A 23,882-nucleotide genomic window follows, 5' to 3' on the forward strand; every position below is an offset into this window, starting at 1 on the left:
TTTTTGCAACAAACATTTCATATAGTTTGACCTTTATAGGGAAAAAAATAACCATGAGAAAGTTTCAATGCAATGGTAGTCCTTTTATTCGGAAGTGGCACATAATTTAAATTTTTATTTTATTTTTTTAAATAAAAAAAAAATAACCAGTAATGAGAGCTTTTGAGTAAGCTGTATACTGATTTGCTAAAGTCATAAGTCAACCCAGTTGACTACAAATTAGGGTCAGAGTTGCCAAACTGACTTTTTTTGTCAGACCAGTAAGAATTATGCTGGAGGCTCAGGGTTAAACTACTTACAAAACCAATAGCTTGTCCATTTTTTTCCCCCAGAAAAGTTGGCAAATGTCAATGGGGGCAAACCACGATAGCAGCTTCTGACTAATATTTTCTTGTATTGCCCTGGATCAGCACTGATAAAAAAAAAGGAGATCATAAGCTTTCGCAAAACTATTTGTTTTTAGCTCTGCAATAACTGGGGATAAACTTTTTGGCCAACCTGTTCCCAATACACTGCATTTTACAGCAAAGTTCCACAATTCGCTTTATAAAGGTTACCAGCTTAACTAACTCAGTTTGTCGCAGAGTTGATTTGGTAACAAACTCTCTAGATAGGCAACCCTCAGCACTCCAGCTGCTGTGGACTACATTTCCCAAAATCTCTTTCAGCCATGTATTTGGCAAAGTATCAGGGGAGATGAACACAACATCTGGATTGTCGAAGATTCTCGACCCCTGCTTTAAAGTGGGTCTCTGAACTGGGCAGGGAACACACATTGTCCATAAAAATGTTTATTAACATCAGGAACCAGAGCTGATCAGTCTATGGTACATCTAATTGGTTTGTTTGGCCAGAAACAGGAGGATGACATTCAGCCTGCTTTCTGGTCCAAGGTCCTCGGCAATCACCAAGTGCGTGAGGTGGTACACACCAAGTCTAGAAAAATCACCAGGTGAGGTGTAAGCTACTGGTGGCCAGGAAGTGTTGGACTGATTAGTGGGTAATTCCATATCTGGTTGGAGAATGTTCTCTTCTCTCTGAGAATCACCACAACAATACAAGGATTTCCACCCAGATGTTTTATAGACTAGAGACTCCTAACCCTGTCCTCAAACACCAACAGCCCAGATTTTAAGCATTTTCTGGTATTGTTTCAAAAGGAATACAGAAGAACCTGGGCTGTATTTGTGCTTTAAGAACTGCGCTGGGAACCACCAATATTCATGGCGAATTCGCAAAGAAAAAAAAAGAAAAAGGTGCCAATACTCTGATATTCGTTAAAAAAAAAAAATCTAGATGAATTTATTCATTAAGTAATGAATTAAAGTGAATTGAAGGGTAAAACAAATGGACTAAAATAGCAGAATAAGCAAGATTATCCCACTCAACTATAGTCTTAGCTTGAATATTTTGCTTGAATATATAAAAAAAAAAATTCTGTCAAAAAATGGCATTCGATTCACCACAATTCACCGTTTAGTGAATAAACCCTACAAAGTGGCCTAATTTATGGGCTTTGGCAGCAAACATTACCCATTCCTACTTGGGGGTGAAAAAAAAAAAAATATTTCAAAATGAAAGACATGCCATTTGTTAAGAAATGGCTCATTTTAACAGCACCTTCCTAAACAAAAAGGCTTAAGACTTTATTAAAAAAATATTTAAAAATAAAATTAAATAAAAACACTGCACACCCTTAAAGTACACCATATTCCCCATTTGTCTATTAGATTTTCAAACTTTAAATTAGCATGACTTTTATTCCAGCCACATCCAGTATATTGGCCAAAAGGTTCATGGGACTGTAGTTTAACAAGATCTTTAAGTCCAGTGTTTGAACAGTCCTGCTCCGGAGCCAGATTAAAGATCTGAAAAAAGTTACGAAAAGTTTTGGACCTTCTTTGCCCAGGCTATGTAACATAAGTATTCCTGTAAAAATGGCTAATGGTTGTCCTAAAGGGTGTGCAACAAGTTCTGGCTTAATTGGGGACGAGGAAAAGAGGCATTTACATCCCTTACACCAATATATATTCTTGTTTAATACATTGATAGACTAAAACGTCTGGACTTTAAGTTTGGTTTTTCACATAATTCTAATCAGAACTTTGCCAATTTCTTAGACCAAGCTTCAGTAGTACCTGTATTTCTATACATTTATAGACATAATAACGAGGGTGTGGAGAGGTAATTTAAAATTAAACTATAGCAATTATGGAACATGTTTAAATAGTGGACAATAACAGTCTAGTAAAAAGAAAAAAAAAACTTTTATAAAAATCTATTGTATCAAAATAAAGAATGATACTTGGGGGATCAGCTTGTGAAATGTCTTCGCTCTTTCTGTAGAAATACATTTTTTTTTAAATTTGAATTTTTTTTCTCACATTGCCTAGATTGGTTTTAACATTTTTGAATTTTGTTAAAAAAAAAAAAATGAAAAAAAAAATTAAAGTGACAAACATTTTCTAAACATCTATTTGCAGATCTGGTCAGACATACGGGTAATATCAAAATAAACAGTTTCAAGCCCCATTTGGCATGCCTGAGAAGTTTGGTTACTTCCAAAGACCTTGCGAAAATGCTTGCACCACTGATTTGAAGTCCTCTTGAGAATTTGGCAATGAAATGTGCGAGCGGTGGAGGCAAAGGCTGGAGAAAGGAGTAGACAAACCATTTTCTTTTTCTGCAAAGAGAGAATATTCCACGACAAAGGGCAGTGCCAGGAGTGCAGAACACAACACTGTCCCCATAGTATGCCAGCAGGGTTATGGATGTCCGTTGGCACCTTCGTCATGTCAAAAATGGGGATTAGGAGGGATAAACTGTTCAAACCTCTATTAACCCACTTGTAAAATAAAACGTATAAAAGATGTCCTGAAATTTACCAAAAACGTCACTTCCTGTGCTTGTCCATCTTGTCAATATTTTTATTGCCATCCCCTGGACTCTGGTCGCCAGCATTCATATACATTTTGTCTGCAAGTTTTAATGCTTCGTTCAAGTAATTTTGGACAGATGTCATGGCAGCACAGATCGCAGCGCTTCCAAAACCGTGTGTAATTAGGCTAAAGTGAGCTAAACATCCCTGGATGCCGGGTTCCAAGATAAGACTGGGTCTCGCGTTACCAAGTGGTGTTCGGTCTTGGGTCAGGAGATCTGTGAATTCTTTACAGATTTGTCTGGAGGGAAAAAAAAAAGTAAAGAATTTGTATAAGTGATTTTTCATCAAAATCACAACTGTAAAAATGATTCAAACACTTGAGAACACTGGCATAAATTACACTAGAATATTGGGGAAAAAAGGTTTAAGCCCTTAAGCATTTATAATAGGGCAGGTCCATTGAGGCTTCGGTCAAGCTAGCTCTTATTACAGCTCTATAGCCTGTGCTTGAATTCTATGTCCTGCAGGACTTAATGAAGATACCAGACCAGGGGTAGCCAACTGCTAACACAAGATGGTTTAGACTGCCTTACCCATAATGCTCTTACAGCTACAATGCTGGCAAAGTATCAGGGGAGAGGTAGTCCACAACATCTAGAGTGCCAAATGTTGCCTACCCCTTGATACACACATTCTTCTCGGCCAAAACTGAGACAATCTAGTACTTCAAGGTGGGCATATCCAGTTAAACATGGATAATCTCAACCACAAACTGGTATATCCTCAACATCCCTACCACCAAAAATCCAAAAAAATAAAATAAAAAAAACATACAATAGCTCCAATACCAAATGCCATGTATGCCCTAAAATCATACAATATGGAATTAAAAATAATTCCCATTGGCATAGCCATAGATATACCAGGGATACTATGACACCAATACAACATTAGACTGCATGTTCCTGAGGGTAAAACTTTCACACCGCTAGATTGTGAGCTCTTTGACCCATGTGTAAGGCCATCTCTGCTACTGGGTATGTCGTTTGCTTAAATAGCTCCTGATGCCTAGTGTAGATTTCTACTTCTTGATATTGGCAATGCACTGAATTTTATACGCAGCCACGACGAACAATGATCTTGTACACAAAGACACAACACACAATGCAGAGAGATTTCTGGTTTCTGCATGATTGGAAACCTGGAAGGCTGTTTGTGTTCGATCTCACATATCCTTCCCGCATTAAAAAGCAGCAAACTAATTATGCTGGGAAGAGATCATTAGGCTTACAAGTTTAAAAAAAAGAAGCTCATTAGAGATTAGAGAACAGCTCCCCCACACCCCGTCTCCGACTATGTGCTGACAAATCTCAAAATTTTTTCATCATTGACCAGGTTTATAATTCATTAGGTACTCATCTAAGTGCAGATCACAACAGCTGCAGGAAGCAGTTTGAATTATTACGAGACCAGAACGAAATATCGGATTCAAGGTATCAACACATTAGAGGTACCCTTATCAAAATCAGTAAAACCACATGAATGAATGACTGGTGGCCTACGTTTTTAGAAACTGGAGAAGACTGAGTGGGTTAATTCAAGAATTTTAACAATGGCGACCCATTGCATTCTTAGTGCTAGTGTAACCTCATTTGTCCTTGAACCACAAATGAATGCATCTGGGAAACTCCACTTATATGGTAGGAAGTGGAAACGTTAAAACCAGTACAAGATGAACGAGTCATAGGCTTTGTTCAAGTCATAGGGTCAGCACATTCCTTACCCCCAAGTACTACGTTAAATATGCTCTTTGAAGTGGTATTGGTGAAAACCAATGGAATTTAGTATTGAACATGCAGAACAATAAAAAAAAAAATAGTTTCTGTTACGAGACTCAAGTACATTAGAGTTTATCTTCACGTCTTTTGTAGAAGTCACATTTGAGAGTTTTTTTTTTTAGTTGTTTTTATCAATTCACTAAATAAAAGCTTAAAAAGTCACAGCCTTCAGAAGTCAGCAAGAGGCGAGGGAATTTCAATAAAACCTATTTTCTCCCACCCACCTCCCCCCTACTATCTTTTGGTAAAAAAAAAAAAAAAAAACACTATAGTGCTTACTTTTCCCCCACAATAAAGATAAAAAAAAGCCATTTGCAGGAATGAATTTAAAAAAATACAAACAAACAATTTTTTTGTATAAATCCTTACTTTGCTGCAAGAAGCATGTTCTTCCGGTTCGCCATTTCATTCCGTTCCATGTGCGACCTGTTTAAGTACTCCGCTACTGCTTTTGAGGGGAACTCTGTTTCACATACGTAACCAAAATCCCGAGCCAGATGAACAGCTTCACCTGAAAACAGGGAAAATTAATAAAGTTACAAATTATTATTTAGGGTTTTTTGGTTTTGTTTTTTTTAAATGCAGAATATATTCAGTTATCTGTTTGCCACTTCCTTTGTGCATATTCTGCAAACGATCTCTTTCAATACCACTTTTCGAAGCAGCCCCTTTAATCCCTTGGTATACACTTCTAAAATGTTTATATTGAATATTCAGTTAAAAAAAAAAACCTCACTTGGCACACCATTCGGTGCAATAAAAACATTTATTGGAAGAGGGAGTGTTACGGGATAGGAGCAGTTTTGGAATCTGTCCAAAATTTGTGTTGCATAAGGACAGATTTCTAGCCTGGCCATGTCTTCTTAAATGCAATAAACGACATGAGCTTGCTAAATGTGAGTTTAGGTGGGGGAGGGGGCAATTGCGAAGAATACAAAATATAATGGTGCACATGGGGTGTATTTTTTTGGAACAGTGTACATGTACATTTTGTTAATTGAATCGAACAAAACCTCATCAGTTTGCTACAAGCAAAACCAAACCAAACAAAAAAGTAAAAATAAAAAATCAACTGTGGGGGGGGGGGGGGGGGGGAGTTTCATTAACAAAAAACTTAATTCCATATCAAATATAGATCAACCAGCAGTCATTTAAAAGCCTGTCTCTACACAGCACACTTTTCTGGGATTGCAGGAAATGACTGATAGTAAAGCTGTGTGATTGCTCTGCTCCAAGAACCAGAGGAAGTTATAAGACTATGACTAACTCAGCACACCATAAATGGAACAAGCTCCAATTCGTGCAATTATTTCGTACGTAGTCAATCGACACCAATATTGCGTTACGGGAAGGTTACGTTTGAGAGAAAAAAAAAAAAAAAAAGAAACCCACACAAACTAACCTTCTACTAATGAGGTAAGTAGAGTTACATTGGCTGCTTTTCGTCGCCCAGCTGGAAGGTTAAGACCAATTTTCTCAAGTTTCTCACGCAATGATCTTCCTCCATTTTTTGATTTTGCTCTATTTGAAAAGAGAATAAAAATGTATTTTTTACAAATTACACTTAATGTTTTTAAGTGCTACCAGTCATTATCTGTAGAGATACGATTCCAAAAGTGGATGCAACACTCTCAACCACTTCATAAAAGGGGGGGGGGGCAGCAGGAGGAAGCTTTATCATACTAGATTATTGGTGGGAATGATGGACAGAGAACTACCACCAGTACAGGTTAACAAGGCTTTATTGCCCCTGAGGACTTTGCCCACTTCCTCCTCTAGGGAAGAGCCCAGAAAAACTGGCTTCTGGCCCAGAGAAAGGTTATTTAGAGTCTTTGAAGCGAACTAACAATTTTCAACGCACATGGTTAGGAATTAGGGTTTCATTTAACGCAACATGATCAAACTGGCAATTGTAAGTTATATTTAAGTTTTAGAATTTAAGCATGTGTTATTACTGAAGCACTGGCAAATGACTTGGAGTTCTAGATGAAGGCTCTTTCACATCATACTCTGATAGTTGCGTCAAATCATGGCTTCAAAATTCTTACCTCCTTAGGACCCCTCCAAGTAAGGATGCATTCAAGCATTCAGGAGGTGAGAGTCTGCGCTGGACCTCTGCTACAGTAACTTTGTATTTTGAGGTGGAACTCAAGAGTGAAAGACGTCCAGGTACCGAGCAGAAGACTTCATTTGGGTTAATCACCATTCCCAGGAGACCATCCTTCTGATAAGGCATATTTAGAGTGTTTTTGCCAATGGAGATGGGACCTAATCAAAGAGATGCAAGTGTAAGCATTGAATTTTTAGCTCTCCATATATAAACTGTGGTAGTATAGAATGTCTAACGACTAATCAATAAACATATACCATGCGCTGCATTGTTTTTATTTTGTAGTCCAGGAGACCCATAATTCACATAACAGCCTCAAAGAAGTTCTACGTGCCCAATTGATCTAGAACAGACATAAGCACCCTTCGGCACTCCAGATGTTTTGGACTACAACTCTTTGCCAGCATTATGGGGGATGTAGTTTACAACATCTGGAGTGCCGAATGTTGCCTATCCCCGATCTAAAACTATAAAAGGCTTAGTTAGGATGTCCAAAATTTTGGAGTTATCAATAAAAAAAACAAAGTTCCAAACGTGAAGCAACCAATAGCTTAGCTGATAGTTTCACAATTTCACTTTACTCCATGGGTTGGGAGTAGAGGGGGTGGGATGAGAAATGGACACCACAACATGTCCATTATTCTTTTTGTTCAATCCCATTTTCCAGAAAGTATTTTAACTCTAATTAACAATCTATTTTCTTCTACTCCTGTGGTGTGGGTGGGCACAGGGCAAGTAAATTCTGGATATTTTCTAAAATTAAAACCCAGCAATAGCCCACAACATACGGTAACTCGTGCTAGTTTTAGTTTTTAGTTTTAGTTTTTTTAGTTTTCCCTTTCCACATCAAAGGGAAATGGGACAAGGCTTTTTTTTTTTTAAACGATAAAATGGTCACCAATGAGCTGTTCATTAAAGCTACACATGAAAAATCAGAAGACCTTAATGTAGTTAACCATGCACGAAATAAGAGGAATCCCAAACAAGGCCTGGGAACGCCATTTACATTTACAGGGGGGGGGGGGGGGGTGGAGCACATTTTTAGAGATTTAACAGTGAATCATCATTTGAAAGAGCTCCATACACAAGTGTGATTCAAAAAGATTAATCTTAGCCATCAAAATGAGTTCTGTCTTGGGCTCTAAAAAGTTAATAAGAAGCTACAAAACTTCAAGCTATAAGGTATAGAAAATCGCAACAAACCCAAAACAACTACAATAAAATAAATGAAAAAAAATTATACAAATCACTCGTGAGGGAATAAAGTTATTTATATTACCACTTGTATGAATAATAGTTTCTACAAAGATATTTAAAAGATTTAGCAATTCCTTAAAATTATTTTAACACACTTGCCAATTAGACATTCAAATGTAAAAGGGGAAAAAAAAAAAAACACCAAGTATTTTAAACCAACGATGCATTCTACAACCTAGCCTATCAGAATAAAGGCTCAAGGTTTGTAACTGGAAAACTCACAGATACTTTAACGGAAGCTTGCTGTATGCTATAAATTGCAGAGTTTCGGGAGACAAAACTTAATTTTAGGATAGGAAAGTTATGGAACTTAACCAACTGTTTTTGGTTCTAATAATTGAAGCATTAGATTTCTTTAACACTATTTGTAAGAGCTGCAGAACGAGGTTACACATTCCTCTAACTTAAAGGGACTCAATCACAAACCAAGAAATATTAAGAGGAAACAATATAAACATTGTGTCTACACGAGAACGCTTCCAAATTCCTGACAAGAGCCCTTACAGATCCAAAATCACAGGGTATGTATCCAAAACTGTAAGGGTTTGCAGACACATGTGGCATGTAACATGTTAAGGCACGTTAATAGGCAAAGATCATCCCTCCACCCCAAATATACGATCTGATTAGGGACATGTAGGCCAGATGTGGCATTCGAGGTTATAGTGCATCACATATTCTGGCTGACCTGCAAATTCCCAACCCCATTACGTTGAAATTACTACAAATACCAGCACGCAGGTCCGAATAGAAAAGATTTCACACAATACTTTTGGTCTTAAAATAAAACGTTTCTCTTCACCACAAGGCAAAAAACAAACAAACAAAAAAAAACACGCAAATATATCTATGCACACGCACAGATTGCAATTTCCAAACTTTCAAAAAGTTTGAATTTGTGATCATAAATTTGGGAGGTAAAAAATAAATACATTTAAAATAAAAAAAAATTAAAAAAAAAGTCACGAGTCAAACTATTCTAGGATTCAAAATGAAATGCATGCAACGCTTTAATCAACACTATGAAATGCACTCGATAAACACAAATCAAAACAAAGCACACTAAGCTGCTCGAGAGATCTGGGATTGTTTATAAAAAATTCCAATATAACTCACACATCTTTCGACTTGAGAGAGGGGTAAATATTTTCAAATGACAGTCATGCAATCAATATAGTTTACAAATAAAATTTAGAAAAGTGGATCTGTTTATACTCAAATCTCATAGGTTAAAAGTTTTTAAACTTCTCTATAAAGAAAATAAAAATTCACACAAAAAAACCCTGTATAGTTTGTGAGAAAGTTAACGAGCGACAAAACAAAAAAAAAACACTTTAAACACAAATTAGGGTTGGCGTGAGACAATCTTAATTTACTAAATATATATTTTTTTTAAATACAGATTTAAAATATTTACTTTACAAGTTTTTAACAGATTGTCCACTTTAAATCATTTTGCAAAGTATGTTAAACGATCTTTCATCAGCAGCATAACTTTAATATTTTTATAAAAAGATGGAAAAATGTTTTCAGAAGAAAAGAAAAATGCATTGAGAACCAACCTTTTTTAATGACTGTCTGGTCATGCATTATTAAATTTTGATCTTCCAAGCTCTGGAGGATAAAAAAAAAAAAAAAAAGAATACAAATTTAGTATATTAAAAATGATATATTACAAACCAGATTTATCAAGAGAATACGGTTGAAATCTACAGAGAAATGTAGGTCTGGTGGAATAACCTGCACCTTTACCTTGAGACAGGTTCCATATATATATTTTAAGACAATTTAATTTGTGTGCAAAAAATTATTTTAATTGCAGCAATTTTTTGCAGTTTTATTGACCTACATAACACGTGTCATTCCATATGTGATTGAAGTATAGATAAGCAGTTCAGTATTTAACACATTCACTTAATTTGACAATAAAAAGTTAATTTTTTCCCCCCAAAAAAAATTATAGGAAATTGCAAAAATAGACCCCTCTTGCAGAGAAATAAGGAAAAAAGGTTTAAACCGCAGAAAATAGTTTTCTTGGGTGATTCAATCAAAAGAACGTAAAAATACATTTAACGTCAAGTCACTGTTTATTTAATAGACATCAACCACTTAAACGAGTTGTTTTTATATCAAATGGATATTCTAAACAGAATTTCAGCAACGTGCAATATTGTGTATTTTCTTACAGTGATCTACAAATAAGATCCATGATATTCTATACAGTTTGAGAATAGTTTGTGTATCAAACAGTGACATTTAATTTATTATAGTAGTTGGTCGACATAGACCAAGCTATCTCCACAATCACTAGGCCAAACATTTTAATTCTAAGCTCGTTCTGTCGCTGGAACTTATTGCAACATCTAACTAATAAAATTGTACATCTGGATTCTGCAAGATAAATTTACATCTACTTGAAACATTAGGAGCAAGGTTAGAAGAGGACATTACCACAACATCTTCCATTTGCTGGCCAATATCTGGGAGGCCCAAGTTATCTGCAAGGCTTGATGAGTCCATCCCATGACCATGCTGTAGAAGGATATCTGGCCTTCGATAGGAGTCCCTTCCCAACCTTGAGTTTCCAGAATCCAAAGAAGGGATATGGTGGACAAGTCCGGGTCGGTGGTGATGTGAGATTCCACTTTGGTCTTGGTTTGGTTTGTTGGGCCATCCCTGTTGTTGACTTGGAGGGGCATGAGATGGATGGATTGGGTTAAAGGCGAATGGATCTCCTATATGGGAGTAAGGGTCAGCGGACTGTGAGTAGGATAGAGGTTGATATGGAGGTGGGAAGTAGGGGGGCTGGAAATCTGAAGCCCCCGAGTGTGACAAAGGGGGAGCTGGACTGTACAGGTGTTGGCTGACAGCTGACAGATGGGGTAACCTTGGGTTTCCATTACTGCTACCATCATGTCGGTCCTAAAAAGCAAAAAGAATGAGAAATATATATAGGTTACAATCATAATGTGTACAAAAAAGACATATGTGGGTTAATAAATGGCAATTACAATGTTCACAATGTTTTGCAAGTTCGCAACACACCGACCTCATACCAAGATTCCTATAGTTTTATTTAAATTAACAATATAGGCGAAAAATATATACATATATTCTAAGCAAGCGATCATATGTTTTCTTTAATGAGCACAACAAGTCATTCTGCTAAAGCAAACACAACCACAACCAGGATGCATATAATCTAACGAACAGATCTCCTGTTACCTTTACTAGCGTCCCATCTCATTCTACTATAGACACAATCCAATACCCAGAACATCTACTGGATCTATATATTTATATGGAACCAGGTACTGTCAGATCTGTTACTATGTATCAAGCACTGAGGAATTGTGAAGTCATCGATAAGTGAGATTATTGAATGTGTGTATAGATTTCGCCCATTTTAGGTCATGTGTAAACATCGCACAGAATATTATAGGGATGTGAAGGCTCGATTAAGCCAATCGCTAGTTTACACAGATTACAGCTTCACGGTCATTTAAAAAAAACAGGACAAGGTAATCAAGAGAAAGCCTCCCTCCATAGTCCATCACTGCGATACCGCCTTGCTAAATACCTCCTATTGATTTCAAATGACTGAGACTAATTTAGCGGAGCCATAGTGAGTAGCCGCTCAGACCGTGACAAATCCACCAAAATTAATTACCGAGTCCAGGAGGAAAAATAAAGTGTGCGACCTGGAAGAACAGATCTACTTATGAGCAGAACAAAAAAAAAAAAAGTGTAACATATTTCACACTTTGTACAGCGCTGCGGTATAGGTTGGCGCCCTATAAATAGTAAAATGTTATGAATGTATTTAGAATGTTGTAACAAAACTATTCAGACAACCGAGGATAACCCCTTGACGTAGAAAGTAAGATTTATAAAGAAACAGGCTTTCCTTTACATAATCTGGCTCCTACAATTTCAAAGCTATAGATTATATTTATATAGCACCTTTCTCCCAGAGGAGAAGTCACATATCCATGTCAAACGGATAATTCAAAGTGCCAAATTATTATATAATCACTGCCGAAATTAAACTTGCATAAGTAAACTTTGCTAAAACTGGGCCCTCTGCACACTATGTCCCTCTAACTCAAGGGATGGTTTTATTTTTATAGATACAATTACTTCCAAGTCTCATTCACCCATTGTACAGCACTGTTGATACTTTTTAAAGAAATAAAATCCATTTGACATCTATATATATATATATATATATATATATATATATATATATATATATACGGTATATATATATTTAATGTTAGTTCATGATTGAGAGATCCCCATCTCCAGGACTAGATCTTCTTGTCTCTAGCGCCCACTAGCTGCTAAACGAGGAATAACATTAGCCAAAAATATATATATATAAAAATTATAACAATCTGCAGGACTTCCTTCTATCCCATACTTTATTTCAAACTTATTAGGTTATTAAACAATTATTTCAGGAATTCACTGTTCTGTGGAGCAATTTTAATAAAAATGCACAATTCTGTCAATTTAATTTTGCCCATGATGCATTAAAAGCAATAGAACAAAACACAAAGCATAAAACAAAACATTAGCTAAAGTATTTAAACTACACCAGTAAACATACAATTTATAATACACCCAGAGCACACCAACAGGTGACATCTCAGATCATGCATTTAGGGAAGATATGCACACAATCTATGTATGGTTAGAGCTCCCAAACACCCAGTTAAGAAGGGGTTAAATCAAACAATGACCATTCTCAGTACAAAACAAATAACACCAAAACACAAACTAATAAATCACCTCACCTCACACTCCTCTTCATATTTTACATTATCAGCAAGTTTCCAAAGCATTTTCAAATCCTTATCCAAAGGGTACAAAAAAAAAAATTATAAAAATGTAAAAAAAACAAAAAAAAAAACACAAACAAAAAAAAAACCTTAAATAAATCCAAATTCTCTGTGTTTCCCAATCTTCAACAGTCAGGCATGAAGCCTCACACAACTGATTTCTGTCACATGAATTCTATCCAGACTTAATGGGGAAGATGTCATAACTCCTCCCCAGGGAAGGTCCTAAAAGCAGCCATGGTTAATTATATAGGGGGAACAACAACAGCCAATCGGGAGAGGCTGGGAACTGAAGCCACGCCCCCTCAGTAGTGTTGCTTTCAGAACCAGTGTGTAATAAGAGATACAATGTAGACACATTATTATCAGTTAGGATTCTCTGCAATATCGTCAAGATAGATTTAAAGAACACACTGAAACGGATCTGATAACATCTGCTTAATTAAATGATTCTAGCAATTTTAAGACCGTTTATTAGAATATTAGTTTAAACAGGTTATTACTGACATTTTATTGGGATTTTAACATATTAATTTGTGACATCTGTTAATTCCCTCTGGATATTCCTAAAAATGATCTGGTTAATACACACCAGACTGGTGGAAGATTTAAGGCAATGGGACAGCATGTCCAATAGAATACTATACTATTACTATCCATTGGTAGTGCACCTTTAAAGGGTTAACTGTAATAAGTACAGATTCACATTGCAGATTGGAGTGCCTTCCCCAGCCTCTGGTGACATATTGTGATGCCCTTGCAATCCATTGTCTAATTGTTATGTTATTACCAAATAATAAATCCTTAGATGAACACACTCCTTGTGGCAAGTAAAATATACAATCATTTAATAGTACATTGAAATATACACTTAACTAGCTAAGATGAATTGTGTCTGATAACTGATTAAAATGCTGCAAGGGTGGGATCTGTATACTAGGAGCATTGTATAGATGGGAATTGGGCTACAATAGCTTTCTAGGACAGATTAACCCTTACAGGAGATGCAATTGTGAATCAGGATCTAATTGGGATAACTTTGCCTGTGGGTTCACAATTCAAAGCTTTACTACATCCCTCATGGCATTAAACTGCTCACAGAAATGGTTTGGTGAAAGGGGTTAACCCTTTAAACACCAATGCAAAATAAAACACATAGTGGTGGTAGAAAATCGTGCAGCACTGAGCAATCCACTCCTGAGTGATCAATCAGCAAAGGAAAACAAGAAATTGAAAATCAGACTTTAAAAAAAAAAAAAAAAAAAATAGAATTAACCCCTTCAGAACCAATACCAAGTTAAAGATTTACACAACTCTAGCCCTGGCTGTGTTAAAGGGAAGAGTCATACTAATTAGGGATATATAAAATGAGAATCAATATATTAGAATATTATTTAACCCAAGATAGAGGGTATTTTAAATGATCTGCTATAGTCTTGAACCTCATTTAGGATCTGTCCACTGAATTCTGAGTATGTTAGATTATTCTCCTGGGTCAGGGAATTTGGGGGGAATCGAGCAGCTAATTGCAGAATTCAGGCTAAAACAATCAATCAAGATATATTCAAACTGGTGGATTTACCTACCGATTTTTTTTCCCCTAACCTGGCCTTAATTTTGCAATATTTTTTTCTAGAGCACTAAAAGGCAGTATTTTATAATAAATCCCCTATGTTGATGAGGTATCACATTATGTATATTTTTTCTTCTCAAATTCAGGTTTTGACAAATATTCTAATTGAATCCTTTCCACATTGGCTCATAATACATAGCCACACATTGCATTTATATAGATTAATCTCCTATAGGAATAATGGCAATTGGGGGAGTACTGGCCCCAAGTGGGGTCATTTAAAAAGGCAATTTACTCTATATATGACAGCCAGACCCCAATATATAGATCTGATAGATCCATACAGCTGGTCAGACTTTGGATGATCTTCTCATACATTGTATCTCTCTCCAAAAACTGCTTTATAAGAGACAATAAACTCTTAAATAAAGGAAGCTCACCCCTAAACCAGTATTTCTTAATAGACAGAACTAATTATACATAAAATAATTACACCACCCCATCCAACACAACATAGACATGTAAAAAAACACCCTGCAATCCCCAGCTAGGCTAACACTAAGCCCCTCATCCTGATTAACCCCTTAAGGACCAGAGATTTGGGCAAGTCCCTTTAGGTTAATACTTACTAGGCAGTAGGCACGTTTGGCACTTAAAGGGTTAATATCGGTTTGGGGGTCTACCACTCCTCTACACTGGTGTCTCCTCTAATTGAACAGGATACTTTCAATACTGACTTAGTAGAGATTATCTTGGTAACAGTTTATTTATATTGTTCTGACACACAGATACATTGACATTAATAAACAAAATAAAGAGGAATTCATAGACTTGCTCTACCCATGGCAAAGAACCCCTAAACACCCCATGACGATTTATCACCTGAGATTTTACCAGCTCTGTTCCTGTTTATCATTTAAACTGTCTGCTTGTATGGTTTGCCACACCTGGGGGGAGTATGGCTACAATATATGGGCAGATCTATATGGATACTGTTACTTAATAATCAGATATGCTCACACAATTGGGATTGTAGCAATTACCCTTTTTATAAGGCTTGGAGCCGTTCAGCAGGCGCTCACATGAATTCCTTGATTGATGGTCGAGGGCTGAACCTGTGCTATTGGCTGATCTATATTATATATAACAATCTATCAGAGGGGATTGGTTGGGGGGAAAGGGGGTCTTGCAATCACCTCTTTATTTAGAACACAAGCCCTGTCTGTATTCTCTCAGCTTGTTATAAAACCATACAACCATACAACCAAACACTCCCCCACAAACAGACTATATTTCCCATGGCATTATTGTAACCTTTAACCCCTTAAGGACACATGACATGTATGACATGTCATGATTCCCTTTTATTTCAGAAGTTTGGTCCTTAAGGGGTTAATAAACAGCATTCTAGGATATGATGGCTGAGAGTGATGAGGGTCACAAGGGGGGGGGGGGACCTTAACTGTGTAGCCAAGAGTTTAAATCTTCATTAATTGACTGTTGAAAAAAAATATTTAATTTTATTTATTTATTCTCAAAGTGCCAAAGTCTATTTTTTACCTGCAATAATATATTTCACTCCATGTGTTTGGAGGGGGATGGTGGTGGTGGGGGTAGAAGCCTTTTTAATGAATTAGCGTTCCCTGTAATCAGTTGAGAATGTCAGGCAGTTGCCTCTAATCGCTATTATCATTTTTGGTGGGGCTGCATGTTAAATTGGTGTTTTTCTGCTATAGAAATTTCCCTTTGAAATGCAAGATTTTTTTTTTTTCTTTCTAACTTGCTTGTAACAGCAAGTGTTTTGGTGTAATTCCCAAAGGGTTTGGCGTCATTAAGACTCAAATATAAATAAATTAAAAATAAGAATAAAAATTACAAAATCACCTAAATCCACATTTAATTTCTTGGGGGTTTGCCAGGAAAATTTTAAGAAAATAAAGTGGGTAAAAAAAAAGTTTATTTAAAAAAAAAAAAAACAGTTGCAAGAAGTTTAATCTCTGTCAATCAGAGCAGCTAAAACAAAGGTTTGGGCAGAATTATTTAGATCGTACAAAAAATACAATTTATGGTTCAATAAATAAACCCACTAACATTGTTTTTACAATTTTCCAAAAACAAATTCTCTTTCAAAAAGTTAAAAATGAGAATTTCCATAAAATATTGTAAGTGGACCTATTTATATTTTTACTTAGCAATTATTTTTAAATATATATTTTTTATCTAATTTAATTTCACTACAGATTCAGACAGTAACTGTCTGTGCATTCTATACATTTAATACAATTTAAATATATAATTAACCTGTTTTAATTCAGAATTTATTATTCACATTATTATTTGATTGCACTATGAATTGCGTTTAATTGTGTTTCCCTTGCATGCTTTCCAAATTACATTTCTGCTTAAAAAAAAAAAACATTTTAACCCTTTTTTATTGAGTCCACAAATTCAGCTGTTCTCCAAAATATTAGTATTTTTCTTAGTATTTCATTGTAATATTTATTCGTATTTTTCTTAGCATTGCACTTTGTTTTTTATGTTTGCCAAATATATATTTCTATATCATTATATATAGTGCATGTTTTTAATTTTGCATTTATTGCATGTTTTTAAATGCCCCTCTTCTCAATATTTATTTATTTGATCTTTTTTTAAAAGTTGCCAAAATGTTTGCAAATAGCAACAAAGTATGATCCAGCCCTGCAATATGGATATAAAATAACTAAAATCATGCATTGCTGCTATGTGATAAATATTTAGATTGTTTTAATAGTTACAGAGGATCGATCATTTGTACAAAAAAAAAACCTGGAGAAGTTAGGACTAATATAGCTGCAGTAACTCAAGTTATAGACTGGAGTTAATTTTAATGTATTTTGACTTTTTTATATATATATATATATTATACCTTACAGTGTACACAATATTTCTAACTCTGTAAAATATTTTCCAAACCCCAACTACATGTAATCAGCCTACTATAAAATATATGAATGTATTATTTTATACACAAACACACACGTATGCATGTATATATATGTATTTAATGTGTGTGTATATACTTTTTTTTTTTTTTTTAGTAACGTATACTGCTTTTGTATGTTAGTATCACATTTTTGGTGTGTGTTTTTTTTTTTATATATAACATATTACAAATTCCCCCCTGCCCTTACAGGGTTAATAGTGTTTTAAAGGGTTTATATTGTCCTAAAATGGGCATGATAGGCCATTAAACAATGCCCAGCTATCATGCACAGAATGCTATTGTATAATACAGTAAGATTTATAAAATATAAGACATGTGGGATGAATCGTTTGCAGGATGTGTTTCTGTGTATCTGGGAGGATATAAATGTCATTTCTTGTAGATTAAAGATGGTTATAATCTTGGCTGAGCTCAGTATGAATAGATCCAAGCACAGGTAAGGAGGGAAGATCAACATTTATATTTATATCTTTTGTGTTGTTGTTGTACTTCTGATACCTGGATAAGTTTGGAGAGATCCAGGGAGGGATTCGAAGAATTCACACAGAACTTTTAAATGTCATGTATAGTCCTGCGGCTCAGGGGAGATGGGGATTTGACGCAAACTGGTCTCTGAGTTGTGAAGATGACGCACATTGCGTTTAGCCACAATGAAATAATAATAATACTCTCTAACATTTAAGTAAAAGTCCTCAAAATACTTTGCATTAAAAATAATAATTATTATTATAATTAATAAATATATATATATACATGTATTTTATTTTTTATTTATATATATATTATATTTATATGTATACACACATACACACACAAACAAACACATTTTAAAGAGGGACTGGAGGCAAATTAAAATGTTAATTGGATTTTTATTTTATTTCATTTTTTTTTTAATGCTCTGGGAATCTCTCAGCTGGGGTCCCTTTAATTAGGATTCTTTACAGTAATTAATACGGATTTAGGGGATCTAACGAAGCAAAATTGAAAGGCTGAAAATCCCAGCCACAAAGTGCGAATTATAGCGATTTGTTGTGCAATGAGCGAGACTTAAAGCAGCTAAACTCTCTGCTTAGTGGTGAGAATATCTCCGAATAATAGCACATTAACAATGATCCCTGTATAATAACAAACAGAGCAGGTTACATTTAAATAAATATCTCCCTTCTACTTACATGATGTTTGTTTTTATATTTTATTATTGGTCTTTGTTTAATCGTACAAACAGCATTAAAAACATTACAAATTGAGGGTTATTCAATAAACACAGTATCTGTGACTACAGCTGATTTGGAGATATAATTATTATTCAGATTTAAGTCTATTTTGGCCTGTTTTGCAACTCCATTCTCTGTTTGCTAGACTTTGTATCTTCTTTTTTTACTAAACAGTGAATTAAAAACACAACAAACAACAATAAAATTATAAAACAAAACAAAGTGTAAATCGAAGGCTTAGAATCTCATTGTATCTGTTGCACAAGAAATCCATCCTGATGTAACCTCCTCTGGTAAACCCAGCCAAAGTGTCCACCTTCTCTAAACAAATACAAGGTGTCATATGCTTCTTAAGGGATCCATCTTTGCTTACTTTGGAGAGCACACTCTGAGGCTATAAAAATCACTTTAATCTTCTGAGGATACAATTAACAATCCCTGATACACACAGAAATCTGGAGAGAACTTACCTGCCAGTCTGATCTCCCCAGCAGAGCCATTTCAGGTGGGCTTCAGGGTAGACTCACAGCAGATATAGTTGCTTAAAATGTTACCTTGATGAAGCATACACCTATTCTGTCTGCCCCAGGCTTTGCACATGTTCATTGACTCATACACTACTTAACTTTCTAATGTAGCTCTCCACTCCTTCCTACACCTCCCCCTTTGATATCCAGTTTGATCTTACTCTACGTTGAACACTTTTTTTAAACCAGTTCATGTCACCTGGTGGATTATATTACCTGGCTATTGGTGATGGTACCCTTACTGACATAGGGATGGCCAGGGCTATACACCCCCGTGCCCCAAATTCTGGGAAATCCATCCAAAATATTTATTTCTGGGTTAATCTGCAGTTTGGTAAATAGAAGAGAGACTGGACAAAATGGGCCACCTATTGGAGCACCCTGTGTACTGACACTTACCTCCTACCTCTAGTGAATCAGTAATGTTGGCTGGACAGGTAGAGTCCTACTGAAAAATCTATTGTTAGAATTGTATCTTTTCAATGTTTTTGTTGTTTTTTCTTCGTCTGATTTTAATAGTCTACAAGGACGCCTTAGAGTGTTTGCTGGCTCACTGTGTCTCCTGGATTTGTAAAACAGCTCTCATGACACTCAGCCAACCACAGGAGGTGAGCCATCTCTGCTTTTTAGAGTACCTATTGTACAGCGCTGAGGAATATGTTGGAGCTATATCAATAATTGTAATTGACATGCTTAATCTATCTGTGATGTTATTAAAAAAAAAAAAAAAAGAACAAAATGTGTTTTTTATCTCAATACATACTTTTAATGGGGCTTATTCAATAAAATGTGAATTTGAAATGAAGGGGTGTGATCGCTAAGCACCAAATTGTAGAAAATTGAAATCCAAATTACAAAGTTTAGGTTGAAATAGCCAAACTGCAACTATGGTGAAAATAGAGATTTTTTTTTTGTAAACCAGCTATTGGGGCTTAATTTTTTTATTTTTTTTTTCTCAGATCACAGTTCACAGCAATCAGAGGATAAACTGCAAAATAAAGGACAAAATTGTAATTTGGGAACATAGCTCAATTTCAGTTATTACCAATCTCCAATTTATTAAATTTTTCATTTAGTGTTGTGTGATTCAGCCCAATAATGTGATGCGCAGCATATAATATAATAAATCTACGTGTCAGGAACGTATTACGTATCTATGCGTATAATATTCCATATCAGACACTGTATTTATGCAGGTAGCCCCCAAGACCCTTATTTTCTCTGTATACAAAATACAATTAAAAGGCCCAGTCAGGTTTTATAAACAGTCTAATCTAAAGTGACACCTTATTCGAATTGTCCATGCCAAGAATGTATTTTTCTGCCTAACAAAGACCACCCCATTCAAGAGTTTACAAACAAACATTTAATGGGGTTTAAGTGTATGTAAAATGGGACAGGTGGAGGGGGGGAAGGGTAGAAAACTAATGACTCTTTAGTCCATTCTTCACAGCTCATGAGCTGATGTGTTGCCTGTTAAGTAGTATCATAATGTCTGGCGTGATGTAAAATGATCCTTAAAAGATATAAAGATATTATGATAAATATGACTACTAGTGAGCTCAAATTTCAAAGCTTTAGAAAGATCTTTAAAGTATCCAACGATTGTGAGCTGGAAGCCACGGATATTCAAAGATGGGAAGGTGAGATAATGTCCCTAAAGCCTACCTGACATCAAATGCTCTCATATGTTTTATGTCTGACCACTATATTAAAGAGGTAAACCACAAAGCCCGTCCTCCACTTTATTCCAAAAGCAAGATGACTTCTAATGAAGTCTTAACAGTAACGAAAAAATGTAATGCTGTAAGAAGGTGGTGGTAAACCTACGAGACGAAGGCCACCATTGGCTCTCAAGGCCTTTTGAAGTGGCACTCTTATCCCGAAACAAAAGACTAGCGTTGATGAAAGATGGTCACGTCAGAGAAGTGTCTTCAGGTTCTTCTGAAATACGTGGTGGCCATCTGTTGTATTGAAAGTTGTTCCAGAGCTGTTTCCCGTGCTCTGAGGAGATTGACCACCATTTTTCTCTCTTTTTTAGTTTCTTGACCGTTATATGTGCTGCTGTTGAGGAGAGAGAACATTAAATACATACTGTACATATTCTGTGGATATTGTTGTCCAGTGTGGTGATGCATTTGAAGGATGACCATTGTTTAGTTGGAAGTCATTGTAATTGCTTGAGTTAATCCGAGATATGGTTCTCATTTCATAACACTTGTTCGGAACTCTCAAACCCAACTCGCACCATCCAGAGGGGTATGACTGTCTTGAATATTCTACAATCTACGGACAGTCAGGAGGTGAAGATTTTAAAACTTACAGTTACTATGGAGTTTGTTTAATAAACCAGGATTCCTGGCTAATTTTAAGAGGAATTACAAATTCTAGGCCAAGAGCTGATCTGCAAAAAAATTGCTATTTTTGCATAATGTTTGCATTTTCCTTTGGGGTTTATTCACAAAACTGTTCTTTTACTCCATAAATCATAAACATAGATCACTATGGTGAGGTGTATTAATAGTCACCATTAGGAACATAAAAACAAACAAATATGAATTAGATGTACACCGTTTGAACCTAGTATTGCACTAACACCCAAAATTAACAATAACTATTCCTAACGTCACATCATCATGAAGTGCTGACTGTCAAAGATTCCAAGTAAAATTTCAACTCGCAGAACCTAGTTAGACAACAAGAAAATAACAACATTTTCGGGATGGCCAAATTTCGGCCTTATGATCGTTCGGCTCAGGCGAAATGAAAATCCAAATAGGTCAATTACTGTACTGGATATATTCTGATGCACACTCCTGATTTTCCTGCAATTTGGTTCACAGATCAGGTGAGGAAAAGTAACCAGTTGATGGAATATATAATATATAAATATAGATTTTTATTTTTACTGTTCCTACTTTTCTTCTCACTATTGGTCACTTCTCACTTGATCTGTGAATAAAATAAATTTTTGGTAACTGCCCCTAAACCATCAATCATCTTTTTCCCATCGATTATATCCTTTTTTTTTGGAATTCCGAAATCAAATCAAAATGACTACGCTCATCCATAGGGCATTTCGTTTGGTTCGGCTACATTTCGTCTCAGAGTTCAGGAATACCCAAGGACTAGGAAGCCAGCGAGAGAGAAGGACAGGAGTGTCAAGCCATGTCTGGGACAATGGATATTAAGATAATCAATACTGCCCTCGCCAAATCATTGAGTCAGAGGTCAGCGTAGATGAGACGCAAGTTAAATCTATACTGCCAAATTAGCACTAACAAAAGAACGTAGTAGAGAGTCAAGAAACCTCGATGGGGCACCAGTAAGAGCAGAATAGAGGTTTGATTGGAAATCACAGATGCACATTACCAGTGATCAAGTCGTCGGTCTTTTAGAACATGTGATACGTCCAGCTACATAGTTACTGTGCAAACACAGTTCAATGCTCCGACATTCGGTTGATACATTTTCTCTGCGATCACAATAAGCCGACCAGTAACTACATTGCAATCAGTGGTCTCTGCTATTTTCAGATGGATCTCATCACTTTAATGTCATTTGTCTGAACATGACTAACCAAATTGCAGCCAATTTTTTGTCAGATTTCCCTATTATAAGAGAGCAAGTAAGGTAAGAGTAGGTGTATGGTATTAGACTTCGGGTATTGTTATAGAATTAAAAGGGTTTAGGGTGGCATTAGTGTGACGTAGGGTTAGGGAACGTAGAGTTAGAGGTGCCTTAAAAATAAATTTGGGGCAAATGGAAGTGCACATTCAATTGAAATCTACCTTTTATGAATAACAGAAAGTATTGCAGCTGCCAAATGTTATAACCAAAAGGCATTTGGTTGCTGTTCAGTTGCCATTCGGTATTTAATTAAAATATTCAAATTGTATCTAATTAGATATGTAAACATTAAAGAGCTATTAACTCCATATGGAATATTGGGCACAAAAATGACAAAAATAAACCCATTCTAAGGATCCGGTTCTTGGCTTTACGATGGAAGCAGGTTTTTATGCCAAGAAGGGGAAGAAATTTGCCCAAATGAATCACATGGTTAATACCTTATGCAAACAAAATACATTATAGTCTCTCTCGTTACCTTTAGCAATAGAAACTGGCTACTAATAAAATATTAATGTGCTGACTAATCAGCAACAGCCATTAAGTGACAGTACTTTCATGGGTGTAAAAAGCATGAATTTAATGTGTATTTGCTGTCTGTAATAGCAGGTCATTTCCATGCGTCCAGGGCAGGATTAACTGTAAGGTGACTTTAGGCAGCTTCTTAGGGCCCCGGAGTTAGACAGGGGCCCCGTAATAATGGGGGCCCCGGAATAATGAACATCCCTATGTGAAGAATTAAGGGGGAGTCAAATTTGTAACCTATCAAGAATCTTGTGGGATCTTAATCCATCTCTGCATGTGTCCTGTGCACTCCCTGCACGTTCTGAATACTCATATTGAGTGTTCTCACTGTATTATACTGGAACTGTCACTGAATCCAGGCAGGAGGTCCCCAGAATTTGCAAGAGAACAATATATGTTCATATGAGCCAATTATGTAATATAGCTTTTGAGATAGCTCACTTAGTTAATACACCAACTTAAAATCTCATCAAATATTAAGCTCTGCTTCTTGCAGG

General features: G+C 35.8%; 1 protein-coding gene across 2 annotated transcripts; it reads right to left on the minus strand.

Moving 5' to 3' along the window:
- Positions 1 to 1,433: 1,433 nt before the first annotated feature.
- TFAP2C (transcription factor AP-2 gamma) lies at positions 1,434 to 19,262 on the minus strand. 2 transcript variants are annotated; one of them, XM_063425650.1, is made up of 8 exons: positions 15,547 to 15,608; positions 12,886 to 12,942; positions 10,538 to 11,008; positions 9,649 to 9,700; positions 6,768 to 6,987; positions 6,122 to 6,240; positions 5,089 to 5,230; positions 1,434 to 3,179 (listed from the first exon to the last, which is right to left on the minus strand). In XM_063425650.1, exons 2-8 carry the CDS (start codon positions 12,931 to 12,933, stop codon positions 2,894 to 2,896), a joined length of 1,338 nt encoding a protein of 445 aa, XP_063281720.1. In that variant the 5' UTR covers positions 12,934 to 12,942; positions 15,547 to 15,608; the 3' UTR covers positions 1,434 to 2,893. The 2 variants fall into 2 exon arrangements, with proteins under 2 accessions (XP_063281720.1, XP_063281721.1); XM_063425651.1 differs by lacking the exons at positions 12,886 to 12,942; positions 15,547 to 15,608 and adding an exon at positions 19,174 to 19,262.
- Between the last annotated feature and the right edge of the window lie 4,620 nt (positions 19,263 to 23,882).

Source organism: Pelobates fuscus, chromosome 6 (genome assembly GCF_036172605.1).
Source record: "Pelobates fuscus isolate aPelFus1 chromosome 6, aPelFus1.pri, whole genome shotgun sequence".
In the NCBI taxonomy this organism is placed as follows: domain Eukaryota; kingdom Metazoa; phylum Chordata; class Amphibia; order Anura; family Pelobatidae; genus Pelobates; species Pelobates fuscus.